Here is a 25,501-nt window from a genome sequence, read left to right as displayed (position 1 = left end):
CCTTCTGTGTGGCCAAGGACAGATAGAGTTGGAGGACCTTCATTGCTGCCCTAAATGCCAGCAGTATCATGAGAAATTAATAATAAAAGGCAGTTGATTAGGTGATACACTCAAAATGCTGGAGGAACTCAGTGGGCCAGGCAGCATCTATGGAAAAGGGTACAGATGACATTTCAGGCCAAGACCCTTCAGCAGGATGTTGCTTGGATTTCCAACATCTGCAGATTTTCTTTTGTTTGTGATTAGGTGATAATGATGGATGTGAATACCGTAGATTCCGGATTATAAGCCGCTACTTTTTTCCCACATTTTGAACAGCTTTGAACTCTGCGGCCTATAATCCAGAGCGGCTAATACATGGTTTTTTTTCATGCCGCCTCGTAAACATTTTGCCTCGTAACAGTAGACCAATAAAATTGATGAGTAGTTCACAGAGGTCCAATGAAATTGTACGATAAATCAAGCGCACTTTCACAATTAAATTATTGTAATCAGTCATTTGTACTCACCCTCATCAACATGGAAAATACTCAAAGAAAAGCAAGACCCGAGCGCGTCAGACCCGATTAGACCCGATCGCGTTGCGCAAGCGCGTCAGACCCGATTAGACCCAATCGCGTTGCGCAAGCGCGTCAGACCCGATTAGACCCGAGCGAAAACGCTGCTTTTAAGTTAAAGTCGATCAATAACTTTTCCTGGTAGGCTGCAGTATATATATTTTTACCAGTCGCTAGGAGATATTGGAATGTTGTTCGTGCTGTTCAGTAAAAAAGTATATGCAACGTAATTTGTGTTACCGATACGTATGTATATTTAAAAGTAGCGGTGCGGCCTAAAATCCGGTGCGGCCTTTACAATTAAAAAATTGATTTTATTTCTAAAATTAGAGCCTGCGGCTTTTAATCAGGTGCGCTCTGTAGTCCGGAATCTACGGTAAGTCAATTGACCTGAAGTATCACTGATTTAAGCCCATCACCCCTACTGGGACACGGGCTACTGAAAGCAGCTTGCCAGAGTCCATTAGCCTAGGCCAGTCTTTCATGCTGCCCTCAAGTGTAGTTCATCTTCCTGCACTAGATGAAGATCCTTCCTCTTCCAGGGATGAGGTCTTTGGAGCTTCTGTTGGCTGTCGGAGTTTCTGTAGCTCTGGGTTTTTATGAGCTAGCCCCATGCCCAACTCTCCTCCTTTAGCAGCCAGACTTGGGACCTTCCAAGGGGAGTTGGCCTGAATATCCCAGGGTTATTTCTTGGCCCCAAAATTCAGGTGGACTGCAAACAAGTTTACAATATCACTGATGTTGAACATCTTTATCCACTTGGGCAGCATCCGTGGAGGGAGCAACAATTGTTGTTTCTTATCAGAAGCTGTTCAGACGTCAATACGTGGTTGGTTATTGAGAGGAAAGTCCACTGTGTGTATCATAGTCCACACTGTTTTTCAGTAGCTAATACATTGTTGGGTCTGTCTTTCTGGCATCAGCTGAAATGTGGAAAGTAACAACTTCGGGGTGGGGGGGGGGGGAATAAATATCTATTCATGTCAGTGTGAATAGCCAGATGGAATCATGCAACGCCGTTCTAGTTTGCACATCACTAATAGCAAAAAGCCGGCTGTTGGCGGAGTGGCATCCACACCGGACTTCGAGGCGAGGGGCCCTGGGTTCAAATCCGGCCAGCCCCTTGCCCGCTTTCCATCAGTGCTGGGTTGGGTGTTGAGCTAGTAACTCAGCCTCGTAAAAAAATAGACAAAATGTTAAAGAAACAGTAAGGTTGCTACCCAATGCACCATAAAGTGCAGAAAGAAAAAAATATAGCAAAAAGGAATTAATGTTTATTTGCAGTTGACTTGGGAGACAAACTCATGTATTACCTATTGTATAATTACTCTTGTGCATCAATTGAATTTCAATAATTTTTTTTTACAAATCTTTCTTTATGTTAAGAATATTTATTGAGATACAGCATGGAATAGGACCTTCTGGCCCTTTGAGTCACGCTGCATAGCAATCCTTACCTATTCAATTTACAATGACCAACCACCCAACCAACTATGGTCCACTGGGAGAATGTACAAACTCCTTACAGGCAGCAGCAGGAATTGAACCTGTGGTGCCTGTGTTGTAAACCGTTGTGCTAACCACTATGCTGCCCCATATTCAAACTGAATCTCATGCTTCTGATCTCTACTGACTCTTTCTGTCTGTGCAGAGCTCCCAGTTGTGGCTTTGCTGCTTATCTCTCTTCTAACTATCCCTCGCCCCGCCCCCAGCTACATGTGTTAGGCCAATGAATTCCTTAAAATGAGTTTTGCTAATATTAATAATATGTGTAAAGATTCTCTGGCTACTCAGTTTTGTTTTGAATCGCATCTAATTGTATTTTTAACTCAAGTTGCCTTTGGGGCAAGCATGGGAAAGGTATTAACAGCAAAACAACATTTTATATCTAAGAAATCTGATATACTCTTCTGTGTGCGTGTGGTCTATATTAAAACTGTAGGGTTAAGTCACAAATTAACGCTTCAAAGTGTGCCGACCATCTTTGTAATTGAATGGGTTCTTATTTCTTCTTGAATCGTGCATTCTGGTCCGAAGCACCCTTGATCCCGTTTTCAAGCTGGACCAGTTCGGCATCTTCAGTGTTTTCAGTTCAGGATTAAGCCTTTCAGTCATTAAAGTTGCTGAAAGTATACCAGTTTGCTTTCAGCCTCAGTAAGGGTAAGGGATCTCCTTTTCTTTACATTCTTGAGTACTGGAGTAGATGGAAATTCAAATATTCACAATGTTTGCTATGGAATGTACAGCTGAATGCAACATAATCTCTGAGGCAACATTACAGTGTGGTATCTGTCACCCTGGAGAGGTAGTAAATGATTGTGGTGGGGTAGGCATTGATTTACAGAGCATGGCAACAGCTTAACTTACCTGGGAGTCAGCAGAGATTCAGCATGACATGTAAAACTTTGACAAACTTCTACAGACGTGTAGTGGAGAGTATATTGACTGGCTGCATCACAGCCTGGTATGGAAACATTTTAGAAAGAGTAGTGGGTATGGCCCAGTCCATCACGGATAAAACCCTCCCCACCATTGAGAACATCTACATGAAACGCTATTGCAGGAAAGCAGCACCTGTCATCGGGGATCCCCACCACCCAGGACATGCTCTGTTCTCACCGCTGCCATCAGGAAGGAGGTACAGGAGCCTCAGGACCCACACCAGCAGGTTCAGGAGCAGTTATTACCCCTCAACTATTTGGCTCTTGAACCAAAGGGGAAAACTTCACTCAACTTTACTTGCCCTATCATTAAAATGTTCCCAGTGGACTCACCATCTCATGTTCTCGATATTTATTGTTTATTTATTTATTTATTGTTATTGTATCTTTCTTTTTGTATTTGCACAGTTTGTTGTCTTTTGCACACTTTTGGTAAGAACTTACATTGATTTTATTATGGTTATTTTTCTGTGGATTTGATGAGTATGCCCACAAGAAAATGAATCTCAGGTGGTGACGTATATGTACTTTGATAATAGATTTACTTTGAACAAAACGCTGGAGGAGCTCTGCAGGTTAGGCAGGTTCTATGGAGATGAACAAACGGTCGACGTTTCAGGCCGAGACCCTTCAGGACTGGGAAGGAAGGGGGAAGACACCAGAATAAAGGGGTTGGGGGGAGGGGAAAGAGGATGGCTCGGTGAGTCCAGGTGGGTGGGAAAGGTAAAGGGCTGGAGAGGAAGGAATCTGAGAGGACGGTGGATCACAGGAGAAAGGAGAGGAGGAGAGACTCCATGGGAGGTGATAGGCAGATGAGGAGAGAATGGGGAATAGAATAAGAGGGGAGGGGGGGGAGGAAAATATTTTTTTTTACCGGAAGGAGAAATTGATATTCATGCCATCAAGTTGGACGCTACCCAGACGGAATATAAACTGTCACTCCTCCACCCTGAGAGTGGCCTCATCTTGGCACAATAGGAGGCCGTGGACCGCCATGTCAGAACAGGAATGGGAATCGGAATTAAAATGTTGAGCCACTGGGAAGTTCTGCTTTGGCAGATGGGGTGATGAAGCAGTCCCCCAATCTACATTGGGTCTCACCAGTGTAGAGTAGGCCACATCAGGGATACAATAGACGACCCCAGCATATTTGCAGATGCCTCACCTGGAAGGACAGTTTGGGGCCCTGAGTGGAGGTGAAGGAGTGCTTTGGCCGCTTGCAGGGATAAGTGCCGGGATGGGGGGGGGGGGTGGAGATTAATGGGGAGGGATGAATTGACAAGGAAGTCATGGAGGGAGCAATCCGTAAGGAGAGTGGAGGAGAGGTAAAGATCTGTTTGGTGGCAGGATCCCTTTGGAGATGGCAGAAGTTGCGGAGAATGATGGGTTGGATGCGAGGTTAAAAATTTCCAAAGTTTTAACCTTGCATCTGTATGCAGGGTGAGAGTTTCTCTAAGTGAGGTGGTTTGCAGGAATCTTTCCAGTTTACTGTCATCTAGTACTTTCCATTCCCAAGCAAGAGAAAATCTGCAGATGCTGGAACTTTCCATTGGGCACTTAAAGTGTAAAAATTGTGTGTGTGGTCCAACCAGAGAGGGCTGTTCAACAGATAATATAACAAAGGGTTTTGGACCTGAAATGTTTGCTTCTTTTCTCCACACCTACTGCCTGACTTGTGGAGTATTTCCAGCATTTTTTGTTTTTATTTTGGGTGAGCTTCGGACCGGAAGCAATAGCCTCAGAACAGAAGGGTGTCCCTTTTAGAACAGAGGTGAGGAGGAATTTCTTTAGTGGCGAATGTGTGTTATCTCCTCTGTGGAGGCCACGTCATTGGGTATATTCAACGCAAAGGTTGATAGGTTCTTGATTAGTTATGGGGTGAAGGCAGGAGAATAGGGAAACAGAGCAATAATAAATTAGCCGCGATTGAATGGTGGAGTAGACTCAATGGGCCAAATGGCCTAATTCTGTTCTATAGTCTTTTTTTTTCAACTTCTGAATTGTTTTTAATTTTCATCAACAGAAACATTCCCCAGTATAAGTGGTATTTACAATGCAGAGAGGTGTTTTGATCTTGAATGAGCTTTTGCGTCTGTTATTTGAATTCCTCAATCTGACTATAGGCGTGATAAAGTGTGCAAATAATTATGCGGTCTTAATTGGAAGGAGGGAAGAAAAGAGATAAAGAATACATATTTAAGTTTTAATTAATAGTATGTCTGTTTTAACAATGTCAATTTTATTAGACTATCTCTTCCTGATAATATTATTTGTACATAAATGATTTGATCATTTGGAGTAAGCTAGAAAAAAATGCCTTGAAGTATCTTTCATGTTAATTATCTTAAAAAAATGTGTTGTGAAGTAGAAATGGTTGAATGTTAACTTCAGAAAATTGCATGCTTTGAGGTTTTGATGTACACGCCTGGACGTGTACCTTATCTGCTTTTGGAGAGTCGAGTGCAAACTTCACTCGTTTTGATGATGTATTTTCTGCAACTTCTCTCAAACTTGTTTTCAAAAGTTCAAAAAGATCAAAGTAAATGTCAAAGTACATATACATCACCATATAAAACCCTGAGATTCGTTTTCGTCTAGGCATACTCAGTAAAACCATAATAAGATCGATGAAAGACTGCGGCAACTTGGGCGTTCAACCAGTGTGCAAAAGACAACAAACTGTGCAAATACAAAAAGATTATCATGGATTAACAAAATGTAACTTGTTGCATAGAGCAATTCCACAGATTCTCTACTCTCTGGCTAAAGAAAGTTCTCTGGTCTTAGACTCCCCAACTATAGGAAACATGCTGTCCACATCTACTCTACCGAGGCCTTTCAACATTCAATAGGTGTCAATGAGGTTGTCCCTCACTCTTCTGAATTGATATCTTTGCACCTAGAAAATAGAGCTTTTGGTTTAAAAGCCTCTACAAGGCTTTGCAAACAAACTAGTTCATAAAGCTGCTGAATGATAATTAGTAGTTAGTAAGATCCAGTGCAGAATAGGCCCTTCGAGCTGTAGATCCAGTAACCCCGGATTTAACCCTAGCCTAATACAATGACCAATTAACCAACCGACCATTATGTCTTCAGACTGTAAGGGGGGGGGGGCGGGGGGAGAGAACCGGAGCACCCCAAGGGAAACCCATGTGGTCAGGGGGAAAATGTCCTTACAGGCAGCGTTGGGAAGTGAACCCGTGTCGCTGGTACTATAAATCGTTGTGCTAACAATGCCACCCAAACTTGATTTGGTGATGGGACTCGTTTCTAATTTAGTGTTTTTTCGAATGAGTGCAACAGGTAATCCTTTCCCATCGGATCACCGAGTTCAGGTAACTGGAGAAGTCCTCCAGCAAGAACAAGTGGAAAATCTACTGCAAAGTTGTGTTAAATCTTGTAGCCTCTGATTTAAACAAAAAGGTACAAAAGAATCTGAACTTGCTTGCTAACGGCAGCTTCGAACTTGCATGTCTTAACCTACTTTCCTTTTCTTTCCCTCCCAAGAGTTGCCAGAAAACTGGACAGATACAAGGGAATCACTCCAGGAAGGAATGATATTTAATCTGAAGTATCTGGGCATGACCCTAGTTGAAGAACCGAAGGGGGAGGATATGTCTTCTGCCGCTGTCCGAAGGATAGTTGCTATGGTAATGCATGATTTGTTGTCTACATTGTACATTTTGAATGCTTGATTATGGGGACATGAAAGCATGGAGTTTTCCTGGGAGTGAACATCTGAACGAAATGAGGTGTCATTGTGGAACACGTCACTTATGCAGAGTCCACTTCTGCATTTGTGCTTGATCGAAAACTTGAGCTTATGAATTTCAAAATTAGCTTCTGTCACTATCAGGAACTGGCATATTAAACCTTCGAACCAAGCACCGGATCCAAAATTAATAATTGGTTTGTTATTGTCACATGTACCAAGTTGCAGTGGAAAACTTTTTAATTGGTGTGTCATCCTGGCAGACCATCCTGCACTGAGGTACTGTAGGTATTGCAAAAGAAAATCATAACTAAATGAATAGTTCAATTTAATATCAGAGAATGTATACAGTATACAACCTGAAATTCTTACTCTTCACAAACATCCATGAAACAGAGAGAAAAAAAAAACAAAGAATGAATGACAGAAAAACATTAGAACCCCAATGCCCCACTCCTCCCTCCCAGGCACAAGCAACAGCAAAGGATGAACCCTTCCTGCCTCTCCCCTCCCCACTTGTTCCAGCAGAAAGCCTCCGACTCCCACTACCTACAAAGCAACGGCAAGCTGCCAAAGACCACGATCAGTAGGCCTGTCAAAAACTACTGTTCATGCCAACGCCTCAACAGGCCCTCTCTCTCACTAATGAAGGAGACAGAGTTATCACTCCTGCCACAGCGAGAGAGGAGGCCAACAGCTCGCTGTTTCAATGTTACAATCTGCAGTGGTGCTTATTTTGGGGGGGGGGGGGGGGGAGAGAGAGAGAGAAAATATGAATGAATGTAGTCTGATTGAAGCTGGAGATTATGAACTCCAACAACACAGAGCAGGAAGACAAATAAAGATAGCATTCACCCGTTATTAAACAAGATCATGAAGATGGTCCTTGTTTATATTAGTAATAATATATTGATGCACACTGATTAAATACGCAATGAAAGGAGGAGATTTGACAGAGCTCATAATTCTGTATAGGGATATAAATGACAAATACGAGCAGGCTTTTCTACTGAGGTTAGGTGGGACAACAACTGGAGGTCATGGGTTAAAGGCGAAAAGTTTAAGGGGAACATGAGGGGAAACGTCTTCACTCTGAGAGTGTGGAATGAGCTGCCAATGCAAGTGGTGCATGTGAGCTCAACTTCAACATTTAAGAGAAGTTTGGATAGGTACGTGGATGGTATATGAAGGCTATATTCAGGAGTTCTGTATAAAGTATTCCAGGTTTGTGTGTCTATTCTGACCAGAAGTATTAGCCCTGTTTCACTTCCCACAGATGCAGGCTGACCCATTTAAGTATTTCCAGCATTTTCTTAAATTTTGTTTTAAATAGCGTTTTACAGTTTTATATATTTATTTATCAAGCATTTATTTACTTAGTGATACAGTGCAGAGTAGGCCCTTTGAGCCATGTTGCCTCAGCAACCCCACAACCCCAATTGACCATCATTACAAAACAGTGCTGGAATTGGACTCTGCAGTCCAGCGTGGCCCGAGTTGTAACAGCATCACGCTAACCGCTACTCTACCGTGGTTTTCGTTCCATTACCTGTAGCTGAATATCTGTCTTATTTCAATCTTCTTTGAACCCATTCTTTTGAAATGAACCAATTTCTTAAATGTTTTTTCCAGGTCTAAATATTTGACACTAGCAGCCACCTTTACCCAATGCCTGTAGTTCAAAGTGCATTGACTATCAAAGTATGTATAAATTATACAAGCTTGAGCAAAAAAGCAAGAAACCCGAAAGAATCCAATTTTTAAAAAATGAAAAGACCAACGCCCAATGTGCGGAGAAAGAGAAAAAAACACAAACCATGCAACCAATAGAAGTGAGCAACAGCATTCTGAACCAAATTGAGTCCATAGACACGAATCGCCGGGGCAACTGGCGTAGGCCCAAAAGCCTGGATCTCAGTTCAACATATAGCGGGCCAAATCGCTATGAAGTGATGTCTATAGTGATGTGTACTCCACTGCTAAAATCAATGAGTTAACTTAAAATGCAGACTTTTTAAAAAAATTCGTGGATCCCAATTCTGATCCTGGACAATTCTTGAGTTCTCTTTTTTTTTAAATCTCTTGTGACCCAGCTGACAGATGTGTGTGGTTGTGGATTGTATGCTCTTCTTGTGACAACCCGTTCTGCTTAACTAATCGAAAACTGAACTTATCGAAAACTAGCTTCTGCTATTACTTGGAGTCAGCACACTAAACCTTCTAAATAATATTCCATGGTTTCAGAGAAACGTATCCTCCTGTCAACAAAATCTGGAATGACTGATTCTTCGTTGCTCGGGGTCGAACCTGGATATTGCTTCCTACCTGTCCACATGACATGTTGACCAATACGCAAGCCGGGGCAGTACATCATGGAGAGCAAGCTGATGACCAGACAGCACGCTCTCATTCTCCACGTAGCTGATGAACCCATGGCAGGGACCGATACAGTTTTTCACTCACTCACTCACTCATAAACTTGTAAAACTTATCTTTAAAGTGTTTCTCTTGTGATAATAAACTCGACTTAGACTTTGATTACATGGGAATGCTAACAGTTTCTCCAACAGAATTCTAATTCACTTTTTGCTTACGGGTAATAGACAACTTGATTAAGGCTAGAAATAATGGAATTTCTTCCTCGTTCCTTTTTTTTCTCCCAGTCATATCCTATTTTCTGAGGCCCGCATTGGACTGGATTGACCATGGAAGCCACGTTCCTAGTGTCTAGCAACCCAAAGCCAGAGCAGTACAAGCTGTTGTCCACGCAGCAAGCTCCCCTTCTCCACGCATCTTATGAAACCAAAGGAATGGCAGGCACTGAAGTAGCTTGGCACCAATGTAGGACTGCCTTAGGGACTCCAGTTCCAGATATTTCCCTCAGCGTTTACTCCTGAAGCCTTCTCCATGAGTGGGAATAGCCGCAGGGCAGCGGAGGTTTGAGATCGGAGTTTTCCTTCTCCTAGACGAGCTGCCAACCACAGCCGATGAGGCCCACCTGCCCAACGCAACTCATTTTAAGGCGCCGATAACCCAACTTTACCCCTTCTCCTATCAGTAGAAATTGTTCTGTCGGGATTAGTAGCCAAGTCACACATGAAGGCTAAGAGCTGGACTCGATTGTCAATTTTGAGACGCACTCCACTGGGAGTATTTGATAGGTAGCGAGAGCTGATCTCCACCACCACCCCTGGCTTGTGTGAACGTTCAAAATCTGGAATTCTGCCGGAAATAGCCATGCTGAAACTATTGAAACGTGTTCAAAGAGCTGTTCTCTGATCCCATCACCAGGAATTGTATTTAAAATGAAGCTTTTTGTTTCACATAGGCTAAAGCAAGTGGGAAGAAATTTCAGAAAGTGGTGTTGACTGTGTCACCACGAGGAATAATTCTACACGATGGGACCAGTAATGAATTAATAGAAAACGTCTCCATCTACAGGTACAGGGCATTTCCGTTCCAGCACTTTGACACACTAGTTAGCGAATTGGTTGAGGAACTCTTATGGTCATGTGGCATTTCTTTTTAAAAATTATTATGTATTATCTTTGAAAAAGGAAGAGATTGCCTAATTTATGTGTTTATCATCTCCTGCAATCAGTCTACACAAAAGTGACTGTTAGAAGCAGATATTTAAGGAGCTGGGCTTTAATTGTGACAACTTTTATGAAGTAATCTTCTCAATCTTGGTGGTGTGGGGTGAGGAATAGATTGTCCCTTTTCACAAGCACATTTGACTTTTTTTAGGAGCACTGTTGTAACACGTGGATATTTGAGTTACAGTCGGCTTGAAGCAGTCTAGCCATTCTCCTTTGACCTCTCTCATTAACAAGGAGTTTTCACCTACAGAACTGCCGCTTGCTGGACGTTCTGTTTTGTTTCTCTCACCATCCTCTGTAAGCTCTAGAGACTGTTGTGTGTGAAAATCCCACGGGGAGAACGTACAAGCTCCTTACAGACAGCGGTGGGAATTTGACCCGGGTCACCGTTACTGTAAAGCATCGTGCTAATCACTACGCTACCTATATTTTCCTTATAACTTAACCAACTTGCATTCCCATCGTTTCTCTCCCAGATTTTACCCTCATGGCACACTGTGGCCCACACGCAGCAGCCAGTAACCTAGCAACACAGAACATAGAAATCAACAGCAAATTACAGGCCCTTTGGTCCACAATGTTGTGCAGACCAACTAACCTACTCTAGAAACTGCCTAGAATTACTCTACCACATAGCCCAACATTCTAAGCTCCATGTACCTGTCTAAGAGTCTCTTAAAAGACCCTATTGTATCCGCCTCTACCACCGTTGCCGGCAGTGCATTCCACACACCCACCACTCTCTGTGTGTAAAACTTACCCCTGATATCCCCCTTGTACCTGCTTCCAAGCACCGTAAAGCTATGCCCCCTCATGTTAGCCATTTCTGCCCTGGGAAAAAGCCTCTGGCTATCCACATGATCAATGCCTCTCATCATCTTATTCACCTCTATCAGGTCACCTCTCATCCTCCGTCGCTCCAAGTAGAAAAGGCCGAGTTCACCCAACCTATTCTCATAAGGCATGCTCCCCAATCCAGGCAGCATCCTTGTGAATCTCCTCTGCACTCTCTCTATAGTATCCACATCCTTCCTGTAGTGAGGTGACCAGAACTGAACACAGTACTCCACAAGAGGGTTCTAACTAAGGCCTATATAACTGTAACATTACCTCACGGCTCTTGAACTGAATCCTATCGTTCAAGATAGCCTTCTTAACAACACTGTCAACCTGCACAGCAGTTTTGAGGGTCCAAGACCTCACTGATCCTCCACGCTGCCGAGTGTCTTAGCATTAAAGTTATATTCAGTCTTCAAATTCAAATTTGACCTGCTGAACCACTTCAGACTCCACAACCCGCAAGTTTTTACACATGGGAGGAGGTGGAAGCACCCAGGCACATTGGGAGCAGTGCAAACTCGATATAAGTGGCACCAGCGGTCAGGGTGAACCCGGGTCATTGGAGTCACGGCACCTCTTCCAGCTCTATTACTGGTGATGCAAACTCTCTGTTTTATCCTGGCTCCAACTTAATGGAAAAATTATGGATAACCTTTTAAAAGTTGTGGGTCCTTTTACGTTAGCACATCTATCACTCCTCCAGAAAAAGTGATTGGTGAACTAGCAATGTGTCTATGAAGGTTCTCAGTCATACAGGTCATTGTATCTCAAGCAGTCGTAAATCAAGGCAACTGGACTTGCTGTGTTGTGTAGAAGATATTTTGCTACTCATCCGAGAGGCTTCTTCAGCTCTGATCCATGCTGGGTAAACTTGTTGCTGCCCACCCTGACTGGGCCTTCATCAAGGCGTCAACAAAAACCAGCAGGGACATCATCCCAACAGCGGCTGACAGAAAAGCACCGTCATCCCATACGTAGCTGGAGTTTCAGAGAAACTCAGAAGGAATTTCAACGAACACCAAATCCCTGTCTTTTTCAAACCTACAAACACACTCGGGCAGAAACTCGTCCACCCCAAGGATCCTGCACCCAGTCGTAAACGAAGCAATATTGCACGTGTTATCCAATGCAGCGAGAACTGCACAGATCTGTGTGTCAGCGAGACAAAACAACTTCACAAGTGGATGGCCCAACACTAACACCTCAGGTCAAGACTCGGCCGTATATCTACATCTAAAGGACTAGGGACACTTCTTTGATGATAACAATGTGCACAGTTTTTACAGGGAGGACGGGTGGTTTGAAAGGGGGTTAAAGAAGCCATTTTTGTCAAACTGGAAAACAACCCTGAACAGAGGGGGTGGGGTACGACACCACCTACCAGCTAACATCTAATGCAGTCTTGACATCTCTGTCCCAGGGTCTCCACAACAATTTGCACCTCAGTTCATGCAAAGATAAGTCTCATTACTGCTTTAACTCTTAACGACCCTCATGTGATTGCTATACCTCACAACTCACGGAGTTTAAAAAACAGAAAACTACCCACCATGGATCAGAACTGAAGAAGCCTTTCGGATGAGTGGCGAGACGTCTTCTAGACAACACGGCAAGTCCAGTTGCCTTCATTTACTAGTGCTTGATATAATCGGGGAATTGTTGACGCATTCACTGTGCGGTAAATGATACCGCTACCACGATAATGTAGCGGTCAGCACAATGCTATCTCAGCTCGGGGCATTGAAGTTCAGAGTACAATTTCAATGTGATGTGTAAAGTGTCTGTATGCCCTCCTCATAGGGTGCATAGGTTTCCTCCGGGTGCTCTGGTTTCCTCCCACAGTCCAAAGTTGTACCGATTGGTAGGTGAATTGGTCATTGTAAATTGTCCCCTGATTAGACGGGGGTTAATTCGGGGGTTGCTGAGTGGCGTGGCTCAAAGGGCCGGAAGAGAGAAGTGAGTAAGCCAAGTCAGTCAGTCTCTTCAATGGCTCCAAAAGTAACTGGAGAGCATGCTCTGCTGCCAAGCAGCCGGAGTATTCTGGTGTTCCAACACTTAAGAAAATGCAGGACAGTTAAGATGAGGATATATTGGTGAAAATTCTTCTTGGAGTTGTTCTTAGACACAAAACACAGCGCAGGAACAGAACCTCCAGCCCACAGTTTGGCCTGACAGTTTAAACTAATCCCATCTGCCCTTGCATGGTCTATATGTCATTGTAGAGATTCAGCACAGAACGGTCCTTTCCGTTCCAACGAGCATCTCAGCCATTTAACTGTAGCCTAATCTACGATGACCAATTAACCTATTATCCGGTACATCTTTGGGCTGTGGGGAAAGGATCGGAGCACCCAGAGGAAATCCTTGCAGTCACAATTGTTACTTCCCTTGCCTCTTTATATATCTGCCGAAATACCACCTAAATATTTCTATTGTACCTACCATCTACCTCCTCCCCTGCTAGAGCGATTCAGGAACCTAACACTCACCCCCCAAAAAATCTTGTTAATTGCCTTTAAATTTATCCTTCCTCACCTTTAAGCAGGGGCTCCCAACCTTTTTCTTATGTCAAGGACCCATACCGTTAACCAGGGGGTCTGTGGACCCCAAGTTGGGAAACCCCTCTCTCAAAGATATGCCTGCTAGTATTTGAGATTTCTAACCCAGGGTATAAAAAGACCTTGCCTACCTACCTTATCTGGGTCTCTCATAATTTTATATCTACCTATCACATTGCCCCCTCAGCCACTAATGCTTTGAGAAAAGAGTCCGAGTTTGTTGAAGCTCTCCTTCCAGCTGATACACCCTACTGCAATGTTACACCCTCTCCAAAACTTCCACATCCTTGTCACAATGTGGTGACCAGAATTGCAAACAATATTCAAATCTAACCAAAATTTTTAACAGCTGCGGCATTACTTCCTGAGTGTTATACTCGATTCCCTGACCGATGGATATCTGCCTGGAAATATTCAAGAGCCCTCTGCACATCAAAGGTCCTGCCATTTACTCAACACTTTCTTCGTATAAATGACCTCCCAAAGTGCGACACCTCACACTTGTCCAAATTGAATTCCAAATGCCATTATTGCTCCATGCATATTTTCAACCCGTTTATAATCTTGCACACTATCCAGGACTCCGCTAATTTTCATGTCATCTGCACATTTACTAACCAGTCTATCTACTTTTGCATCCAAATGATATATACTCAGTAGCCACGGAGTATATGTTTGCGGTCTTCTCCTGCTGTAGCTTATCAACATGGTTGTATTTTGCACAGCACTGTTGTAACACTTGGCTATTTGAATTACTGTTGCCTTCCAGTCTAGCCACTGACCTCTCTCATTAACAAGCTGTTTTTGCCCACAGAACTGCTGCTCAGTGAATGTTTTTTGTTTTTTGCCCCATTCTCCATAAACTCTAGAGCGGGGGGTTTCTTGTGGGTCCCATGCTTAGTGATATTGGTCCGTAGCATAAAAAGGATTGGGAATCCCTGGTTTAGAGACTGTTGTCTGTGAAAATCCCAGGAGATCAGCTGCTTATGAGATACTCAAACCACCTGTCAGGCACCAACAATCTTTCCACCATCAAAGTCATTTAGATCAGATTTCTTCTCAATTCTGATGTTTGGTCTGAACAACAACTGAACCTCTTGACCACACCTGCCTGTTTCTGCTCTGCAGGACAGCACTGCTCATAGGCCACGTGTGTTAGAATAACACCCTTCCGTCTTTGTCTTCCATGGCAATCGTAAAATCTAATCCATGAAGACACTATGCATCTCTCATGTGCCTTAATCTTTTGGATTAACAGACCACAAGAGACCCTGTCAAAAGCTTTACCAAATTTTGTATATACAATATCCTCTATTCTACTCTCATCATCTTCGTCACCTCCTCAGAAATTCCCAATCATGTTTTAAAGAAAATGACCTCCCTTGCACAAAATCATGCTGACTATCCTGAATAAAGCAAAGATTTTTTCCCCCCTATGAATAGATCCTGTTCCAAAGAGCCTTAAGTAAATTTCCCTACCACTGATGTAACTCTCACCGGCCTATTGCCCTCAGGGGGTCCATCTGATCCACGTGGTCGGAGAGGAGGTGCTGTTGTGAGGCTTCTTGTACACCTGACAGCTCCCCAATCTCCCACATCTCAAAAGAGGAACATACCATTTGCCATTGTTGATTCTTTTAGAACTACTGGACTAAAAACAAGAAACAATCTTGCCTTGTCTTTAACATTCCCTCTAATTTTTTTTCAGCTGCATGAACCAACCATTGCTCTGAGCGGGGAATTTTGTAAGACCTGAAAACTGTGCGGCACTTTAATTATCATCATCATTATGTGCCATGTCCTATGACTTGGGCTATCATGATCTTATGACCATAATTGTTTTTGGCAATTTTTTCTCCAGAAGTGGTTTGCCATTGCCTTCTGCTGGGCAGTGTCTTTACAAGACGGGTGAGCCCAGCCATTATCAATACCCTTCAGAGATTGTCTGCCTGGCGTCAGTGGTCATGGAACCAGGACTTGTGATCTGTACCGGCTGCTCATACGACCATCCACCACCTGCTCCCAGGGCTTCACCTGACCCTGATCAGCGGCTAAGCAGGGGCCACACCTTGTCCAAGGGTGACCTGCAGGCTAGCGGAGGAAAGGAGTGCCTTTGGTAGAGACCCCACCACTCTGACACTTGAAATATATGAAGAAAACTTCCTGCTACATCGCGATGAAAGCTATGTGCGGGGGGACATCTTAGTTACTGCACAGCTTAGGAGGAGCCGTTGAAGCCTGGCGTTCACAGAAGTGTGAACTTTGACCACTTCGACATCAGGCCAGCTCTTCTCCAAAGGGCAGGAAGACTACGTGCCTGTCAATAACCCAATTACAGTGCATTCACACCAGATGCCATGTATAGATGCTGTAGGACCATATATCCTTTCAGGATGTGGGTTTGTTTTAGCGGTCCACTCCCTAAACCACACGCCGATTGCGAAAATCTTGCCTCTGATGTTGTGAATCACATTAATGATGATTAATGAATCTTGATTCAGGGAGGCTGGAATCCTGACTTTACTCCTTGAATGTTCACTGAACTCAAAGATAATCTGAAAGGAGGTGGGTGCTGTAATTAAACCATCATAATTTCAACACCCCTAAGAAAATTTCCACTCTGCATCTGTTTCCAATCTCGCCACCATCAATTGTGGCATTCACCGGAGTCTTAAACACTTACGTTGTTATTTTATCCAGCCGATTCATGTTAGTCTCTTTTGATAATTATTTGGAGAAAATAATAGGAGGCATTAGTATTTGTGTGTTTTGGATTGGCTTTTTAGCAGGTTCAGCACAACAATGTAGGCCAAATGGCCTGTTCCTATGCTCTACTCTTCTCTGTTCTGTGTTAAAAGTGATATGCTATCTGGTCTGAACCCCATGGCCTTTTATTCTGTTAAGCAATTTACTCTTACATAATAGGCTCCCTGGCAGTGTCGCTGTTAGCGCGACATTTTTACAGTTTGGGGTGTCAAAGGTTAGAGTTCAAAGCGGGTGTCATTGTGTGAGGAGTCTCTGTACGTCCTCCCCGAGGAATGTGTGGGCTTTCCTCCGGGTGCTCCGGTTTCCTCCCACAGTCCAAAGACGTACCGGGTAGGTTAATTGGACATTGTAATTTGTCCTGTGATGAGGCTAGGGTAAAATCGGGATTGTTGGGGTTACTGGGTTGGGTAGTTCAACGAGCCGACCAGAAGGGCCTACTCAAAGCTCGTTTGCTAAGTATATATAAAGATATAATTTTCCACTTTCTCCTTCACCTTCAGCTTCCTTAGTAATTTCTGCAAGGTCAGTGAGATGTCCTTCCAGATGAAAACTCATTTGGTCTGTTTGCTTAGCTCTTCTGCAGGTGGTCCTTTATTTTACCTCAGCTAGAGTTCTCCACCCGTATACCTGTCGATCTTAAACACACGAGATTCTGCAGCTGCTGGAAATCCGGAGCAAGGTGCAGAAAATGCCGGGGGGGAACTCAGCAGCACCTACGGAGGAGAATAAGTAGATACAGTTTGGTTTGAGGCCCTTCACTAGGACTGTGGGAAGGACAGAGGGCAGAAGCCAGAATAAGAAGGCCTTTCCTGGTTTCATCTATCACCTGCCAGCCTCTACTCTTTCCCCTTCCCCCTCCTTCTTACTGTGGCTTCTTTTTCCTGGCTTGCTTTTACCAGAAAGTTTCACCCCTCCCTTTGCTCAACACAGGGCAGCACAGTAGTGTAGTGGTTAGCACAACGCTTTACGGTACCAGTGACCCAGGTTCAATTCCCGCCGCTGCCTGTAAGGAGTTTCCCACAGTCCACACGTACCAGTTGGTAGGTTATTTGGTCATTGTAAATTGTCCTGTGACTAGGCTAGGATTAAATTAGGGGACTGCTGAGCTGCCCTGCTCGAAGGGCCAGAAGGGCCTACCCCTATAAAATAAAATAAACATTTCCTTCCTGCTCTTCACCTCACCTGCCCCCCACCCCCCCATCAGCTTTCCACGTGAGTCTACTTTCAATGATGTTCGAGGCGCCTGGACGCTATATTGCAAGAGTGGATTAGCTTTTATGTAAATGGAAAATGCATTTGAGATTGCGGTAAAGTTGCTCCCCGCGCCTCGGGCGACAACCTTGCCTTTTGTTTAGTGTTTGTTCTTTACGAGGCCGAGTTGCTGGTTTGACGCTCAACCCAGCAGGGGCGGAAAGCACGCAAGGAGCCAGCCGGATTCGAATCCGGCACCTCTTGTTCCGAAGTCCACTCAGCCATAGGCACACTGATTGTGGGCAAGGTCTCAAAGTTATTTTAAATTGACACCTAATGGTCTGGGCATTGCAAGCCAAGGTCTGTTCACCTTTATCATCTTCAACAGATAAACTAAATTCAGTGCATAGAGATTCAGATTGATGCTATTTAACTTGTTACTTTCTTGCTTGTCTTAAATTTGTTTTCTTATCCATTTTATTAAACTTCTTTTTAAACCAGGATATCCTATTGCACTGCAGACAAAGTGCATGACAAAGTTTTTGCCTACATTGCTCAGAGCCAGTTGAATGAGACATTAGAATGCCACGCCTTTCTTTGTACTAAGAAAAAACTGGTAAGTTCTCGTGTGTTTATTGATGATTCATTCCCTATCCTTCATGTCCTCTTCTGCTTCTAAGGCTACATCCACACTAGAAAACGCCGGTTTTGCGTAAAAACGATAGGCGTCCACACTATGCATTTTTAAAAATATCTCTGTCCACATTGAAACGAAAATTTCAGCGAATCTCCTGCTACTGCACATGCGCAGGACACATCTACCGAAAACAAGCGACATGTTTGGTGTCGAATCTCGCTGTGAAAGACGGTGTGTGTTTGTTCAGTTACAGACTAGAAAAACTTAAACAACGGGCAGCTGTTGGCTTTCACTCAGGAGAACTTAAAAGTAAAAAAAAAATACTGGAGCGTACAGAGGCAACCAACAAGGAGTTCACGGACAGTATGACCAGGCTGACGACGAACATTGAAAAACTGACTAACTCTGTTACGTTAATAAAACACCTTGTTAAATGTGTAAAACATGTCTGCATCAGTCAGAGAAGTACTTGTATAAATAGGTAAACCACCTTCATACGAGCAAGGACAGAAAACAGGGCAAAGTGAGTATACTTATTCAGTAAGTTATGGGTCAAAGTATTTGGTAAGTACGTTTCTAACTCTTCTGGCGTCAGTTTCGTTGCCGTCTGTTCTGAAATTGTTAGGTTGCGTTCAAGAAAACAATGAAATAGCGCGCTGCCGACCGATAGTGTTTTCAGATTTCTCCAGTTACCCCGTCCACACTGATCCGGCCAATCCAGCGTTTTCAAAAATACACACTTTGGAGAGCGTTACCGAAAAGCTTCAGTTTTGGGGGACGAAAACGCCGTTTTAGTGTGGACGAAGGGTAAAAACGAAGAGAAGAAGCTTCGGTTATGGATTTATCCGGTGTAGTGTGGACGTAGCCGAAGCCTTTATGTTTCTCTCCTCATTAGTGGCATGAGCAATGCGAATGGTTATTCAAAGCAATCTTCCAGACATTATCTGCCTTTTTCTCACCCTGGACTGGTTTGTTTTGGAGATTACCAGTTGCTACGTAAACCGTGCCACTGTCAGCTGTGGCTGCAAAGAGCTGAGATTAAATCTATTGAGGAAAAGTACTAAAAATTCTTCTCTGATTGTCTCTAATTAATCCCAGACAGGGCTTGTCCTCTTTTTGTTTAAAAAAAAAGCCTGAATTATGGGCTCTGTCAAAATACATCACTTTGTTATCTCCAGAAGGATCCCCATGAGACCAGATCAGGTTCTGTATTTGCCAGTAACGAGGATTCCATTTCCGCCCCTCAGTGTGTCACTAAGGAGAACTGCAGATGTTGTCGTTAGAAGCAAGAAGTTCAGGCAGCACAGCTGAGGAGATGCCTGTACAGTACATTTGAAATGCACGCCTTTCGAAGACCAAGGATCATTTTTGTTCAATTTCTGATTATTTTTTTTCCCCTTTCTGGAATGTATACCTGGTAGAATTACGAAAGTGAAATCCTGTTATCTTTCACGGTAGTGTTTTTTTTTTGTGTCATCAGTCAACAAATTAAATTCAGTGGTTGGGTTGAGTTGTTCTCCAGTCTAGGCAATTTACTCGCAGACGTTTCATCACCACGCGAGGAGACATCAACAATGCACTGTTAATTGTGCTCTGATGATGTCTCCTGACGTGCTAAGGAATGCGCGCAGTCCACGGCGACCTTAGAGGTGTTCTGGGACCGTTGGGCTCCACGGGGTGTAAATGCCATCATCGATAGAGATGGGAACATTTTAGTTTAATGTGTATGTGTAGTGAAGTCATTGTGTTAGTCAGTGTTTTGTATATATTGTATAGCACCGATATTTGTTGTAAAGAAATTTTGTAAAAATAGGACATGCTAATGGAACATTTCCAAGTAAATTGACAAGATAGGAGAGCAACTTAACCCAACCATCGTCCACCCGAATTACACATTTTCCAAATTACTTCCATTAAAAATAGTTTCTTGTCAGCTCACGATCTTACATTTCCTCTCCAGTCCGTGCTAGAGGTTGTTGTGAAGATGGTGGAAAGTTACAGTGCTAAATTTAGGTAAAGTGGTCGCACAGTTTTGGTTAATCCAACAGAAAAGCTTGTGATATTATGAAAATTTGAAGAGATTTCCTTTCTCCATTATGCCTGTGATAGGCAGGAATGCTACCTGACTCTAATTAATCTGTTGTGTCTTCCTAGGCTCAGGCAGTGACATTAACCGTGGCCCAAGCTTTCAAAATAGCTTTCGAATTCTGGCAAGCTGCCAAAGAAGGTGGGTTTTCGTTATCACGGTTAGATGATGAAAATTAACATTTAAAAAAAATATTTTGTTACTGACCCCTCCATAGTTGCAACAAAATTGTTCTGCAATTAAGACAAACTGCCTCTGAATCCAGTGCCATTAACGTTGTGATACCTTTGTTGCTGTTGTTGCCCCGTTGATAATCGCACGGTAGCGCCGTGGCCAGTACAATGCTTTACAGTACTAACGACTCTGGTTCAGTTCCCGCCAATGCCTGTAAGGAATGTGTATGTTCTCCCCCTGACTGCGTGGTTTTCCTCCGGGTGCTCTGGTTTCCTCCCACATACCAGTTGGTAGGTTAATTGGTCATTGTAAATTGTCCTGTGATTAGGCTAGTATTAAATCGGGGGGGTTGCTGGTCGGCACAGCTCGAAGGGCCAGAAGGCCTACTCCACGCTGTATGTCAATGAATAAATAAAAAAATATTTTTCACAACCCACTTGGGTTCACCTATCACCTTAGCTATCCTTGTTCCCCTTTCTCCCCCCCCCATCTTCTAATTCTGGTGTCTTCCCTCTTCCTTTCCCGTCCTGAAGAAGGGTCTTGGCCTGAAACGTATTCCGTTTGTTTATTTCCATAGATGCTGCCTGACCTGCTGAGTTCCTCCAGCAGCTTGTATGTGTTACATTTAGAATAAGTTTTTCAGATCTGTGTGTATTTCTGTTATCATTGCTGATAGGAGTCCCTAGACCCTGGTCCTCTGCTCAATGTCACAAGGAAGGAAGATGGCTCTTTTGGATCCCACACATGAAGGATGCTAACTCCTTCAACTCCGTCTCTACTTTTAGAAGTTGGTTTGAATAACTACAAGCATCACACACAAAATGATGGAGGAACTCGGCAGGTCAGGCAGCATCCACGGAAACGACATTTTGGCCCCACGACCCTTCTTCAGGACTGAGAAGGAGGGGGGGGGGGAAGATGCCGGGTAACAAGAAGGTGGAGGGAGGGGAAGGAGGCTAGCTGGATAGGTGAAGCCAGGTGGGTGGGAAAGGTCAAAGGTGAGAAGAGGGAATCTGCTAGGAGAGGAGAGTGGACCACAGGAGAAAGGGGAGGGAAGGAGGAACCCATGGGGAAGTAACAGGCAGGTGAGACAAAGTAAATGGTCGGAGAGGGGAATAAAGGGGGGGGGGGTCTTGGCCCAAAACATAGACTATCTATTCATTTCCATCTATGCTGCTGAGATCCTCCAGCATTTTGTGTGTGTCACTTTGGATTTCCAGCATCTGCAGACATTCTTGTGCTTTTGAATAATTAAAGTTTGACCTGAAAACGTCTGCCTCAGCCAGACTTGGTCGGCAGCATGTGGCAGCAGAAGGTCTCTGATTTTACCTGAGATATTCATCCAAGGCTGGAGAAGAATCGCAGAGGCCGGGAAAAAGATTCATGCTCGGCTCCTGTCTGTGATCAACAGCGATGAGCAACCACAGCTGATCCAGTTTATCCTTTAGTCTCGGGGGCAATGAATCATCTCTTGCCCTCTCAGCAAGAAATTACCATCTGCAGTACAATGTTTATTTGTCTCTCCCACCCCCCCACACACCCAAAATAACTTCATCAGAGAAATTGTTCCCATCATTTCAGTTTTGAGGTTGACTTATGCTAACATCATCAGAAGACCAAGCAATCGTGTTTAAGTAGGTGACGGGAAGGGCTTGTTTTTCACATCTTGTTGATGTTTTTAATCGTCCTCCTCGTCTGAAGGTGTGAGATTTAATTATATTGCTGTTCACTGATGGATTATGCACTGGCTTGAGATGGAGATGACAGTTCAAACCTTTTCCTTTGTTAGGTGAACTCCAGGTAGCAGACTGGTGTTTTGCTTTCATCTTTAGCAATGCACTGTATAATTATTACAGAGTGACTTTCTTTTTAATAAAGGCGCTAGGGTTTATCTTAATATCAGAGAATGTATGCAGTATACAAGCTGAAAATCCTACTCTTCACAGACATCCATGAAATAAGAAATCACTTAGAATGAATGATAGAAGCATTAATGCCCCAAAGCCTGCCCCTTGCAGCAGCAAAAGCATCAAAACCCCTCTCCCTCCTACTTGGGCCAGCAGACTGATGCCTCCCACCCCCTACCATACAAGCAAAAGCCACCTCCAAAAAAAACCTTGATCTCCAGGATCCTTCAAAACTACAGTCCATAACCCAGCACTTTGGTATCCCAGACAGGCTCTCTCTGTCCAGCAAGAGAGAAGTTGCTCCTCCCACAACGAGAGTGGGAGACCAGCAACTCGCTGTTCCGATGTTGCAATCTTCTTCTCCATGTATTTAAAACTTTCAATTTTTACTATACTTACCTCTGTATTCAATTGAATTGAAAAAAGAAACACAGTTTATTTATCAGGGGAGTTTGATTTACTTTTTAATTTTAGGCAATTACAATCTCAACTGTTTCTTTGTTCTTCAGAACGAGGCAGGTCCTCATCAGTTTCAATGTATGGCCAAATCCTCCAGCACCCCAGACACCCTGGCTAGAGAGCTCCAGTGCTGTATTTTTGGTTTAATTTTTTTCTTTCCCATCGCACATTAACAGTTCTGTTTTGTATGCCTCATGACGATTTCAAAGCTGAAGGCTCTTAAGAATATAGTGTGTCTGCTCTGAGGGCAAAGCCCTCCCACCAGTGAGTGCTGCCACAAGAAAGCAGCGTCCATCATTAAGGACCCCCTCTACCCATCCAGGCCTTGCTCTCATTTCCATGCCACCATCAAGCAGAAGACACAGAAGCCTTGGGTCCCACACCATGAGATTCAGGAACAACTATTACTCAACAACCATCAGGCTCTTGAACCGGTGTAGATAACTTTACACACCACAACACTGAACTGATTCTATAACCTACTGACTCTCTTTCAGGGACTTTACCACTCATGTTCCCGGTATCAGTTATTATTTAAAATTTGCACAACTTGTCCTCTTTTGCACAATGGTTGTTTCGCAGTCTTTGATGATATATTGTTTTCTCATGTTTTTCTGTATTTCTTTACTTTCCTGTAAATGCCTGCAAGAAAATGAATCTCAAAGTAGTATATAATATAGTACATAAAAGAGAACAGCCCAGGAACAGGCCATTCGGCCCACAAAGTTGTGCTGAACCAGCTAAAAAGCAAATCAAAAACACCCAAAGTCCTATGACCTACACCATGCATCCTCTTTGCTCCATGTCCAAGCGTCTCTTAAAAGCCTCTATTTGCCTCTACCACCACACTAGGCAGTGCATTCCAGGCATCCATGACTCTCTGAGTAAAAAAACTTACCCCTCTCGTCCCCCTTGAACCTACCCCCTCTCACCTTCAATGCGTGCCCTCTAGCATTAGATATTTCAACTCTGGGAAACAGATATTCACTGTCCACTCTATCTATGCCTCTCATCATCTTGTAAACCTCCATCAGATCTCCCCGCAGCCTTCGGCACCCAAGTTTATCCAGCCCTTCGTGATAGGACATGCCCTCTAAACCTGGCGAACCTCTTCTGCACCCTCTCCAACGCCTCAACATTCCTCCAAGGGTGGGGCAGCCAGAACTGTACGCAATATTCCAGATGTGGCCGAACCGGAGTTTTATAAAGTTGCAACATCACCTCCTGCCTTTTAAACTCAAGTGTCTCGACTAATAAAAGCAAGCATTCCATAAGGCTTCTTAACATATACGTACTTCGATAGTAAGTTTGACTTTGAGATTTGCAATGGTTTTATTTCCGTTGTGTGAAGGCTGTGTTATTCTGTTTGCTTGTAGAGAAAGAGAAAAGAGCAACAGTTGGGTCTTCTGTCAGTGGGGCAGCTGATAAACCTCCACTGGAAAGATCAATCAATAACCACTTCAAAACAGGTAGGTTTTTTTTTAACCTGTTCAAGTAGTGATTCCTATCGTCATCCATCAGCCATCAGGCCCCTGAGCCGGTGTGGATAACTTCACACACCTCACCACTGACCTGATTCCACAACCTATGGGCTCACATTCAAGGACTCTGCAGCTCAAGTTCTCTGTTATTTATTTACTATTTATTTATTATTAATAATATATATTTTGTATGTGCACAGTTTGTCTTCTTATGCACTATGATTCTTTGTCAGTCGTCTGTGTGTAGTTTTTCATTGATTCTATTGTATTTCTTTGTTCTACTGTGAATGCCTGCAAGAAAATGAATCTCAAGGTAGCACGTGGTGATATTTACAGAACTGTGCAAAAGTCTTAGGCACATGTAAAAAAAAAATTCTGTAAAGTGAAGGTGCTTTAAAAATAATGAAGTAAACAAGTTTCTAAATATCAAAACATTTACTATAAAGAGCAGTAAACAGTAAAAAAAACCCTAAATCGAGTGAATATTTGGTGTGACCACCACTTGCCTTTAAAAGTGGATCAATTCTCTTACGTACACTGTCAGGCCGTTTTAGCAGAAAATCACATGGTAAGCTGTTCCAAGCATCTTGGAGAACTTGCCCCAGTTCTTCTGCAGACTTTGGCTGTCTCGCTTGCTTCTGTCTCTCCAGGTAATCCCGGACAGCCTGGATGTGGTTGAGATCAGGGCTCTGTGGAGGCCATACCATCTGAAACCATATGGGGGGAAAAAAAACCTAGGGTGCCTAAGATTTTTGTACGGTGCTATATGTTCTTCGATTATAAATTTACTTTGAACTTTGATCCCAACCATGAAGAGCAAAGATCAGAAGAGCCTAAGGTAGGAGTTCCCAACCTTTTTTATGCCACGGACCAATACCACTAAGGAGTCCATGGACCAGGTTGGGAACCCCTGGTGCTAATGTACGTGGCTCCTATTTTGCTCTGTCCTCCATTTTCCTCTCATGAAGCTCCAGTCTACCGACAAAGCAGTGCAGTCAGTGGATCTTGCTTTAAAGGAAGGGCATGTGCAATAACTGCAGCATGTGAAAGATACTTCGGAGCCTGAAGGCCGTAACATTTTGAATCTTTAAAC

At 43.5% G+C, this 25,501-nt stretch overlaps 1 protein-coding gene across 1 annotated transcript in view; it reads left to right on the top strand.

Moving 5' to 3' along the window:
- ldlrap1b (low density lipoprotein receptor adaptor protein 1b) overlaps window positions 1–25,501 on the top strand; it is a 73,981-nt gene that overhangs the window by 36,989 nt on the left and 11,491 nt on the right. The window contains exons 2-6 of the mRNA XM_073034526.1: window positions 6,506–6,648; window positions 10,039–10,151; window positions 18,166–18,280; window positions 20,456–20,528; window positions 24,304–24,396. Of these exons, the coding sequence (XP_072890627.1) occupies window positions 6,506–6,648; window positions 10,039–10,151; window positions 18,166–18,280; window positions 20,456–20,528; window positions 24,304–24,396 (537 nt within the window). The remainder of the gene's footprint in view (window positions 1–6,505; window positions 6,649–10,038; window positions 10,152–18,165; window positions 18,281–20,455; window positions 20,529–24,303; window positions 24,397–25,501) is intronic.

The sequence above is a fragment of the Hemitrygon akajei genome, chromosome 32, assembly GCF_048418815.1.
Source record: "Hemitrygon akajei chromosome 32, sHemAka1.3, whole genome shotgun sequence".
NCBI lineage: Eukaryota > Metazoa > Chordata > Chondrichthyes > Myliobatiformes > Dasyatidae > Hemitrygon > Hemitrygon akajei.
The sequence above is the reverse complement of the archived record's forward strand: the minus strand, read 5'-3'. Positions and strand labels throughout refer to the sequence as shown.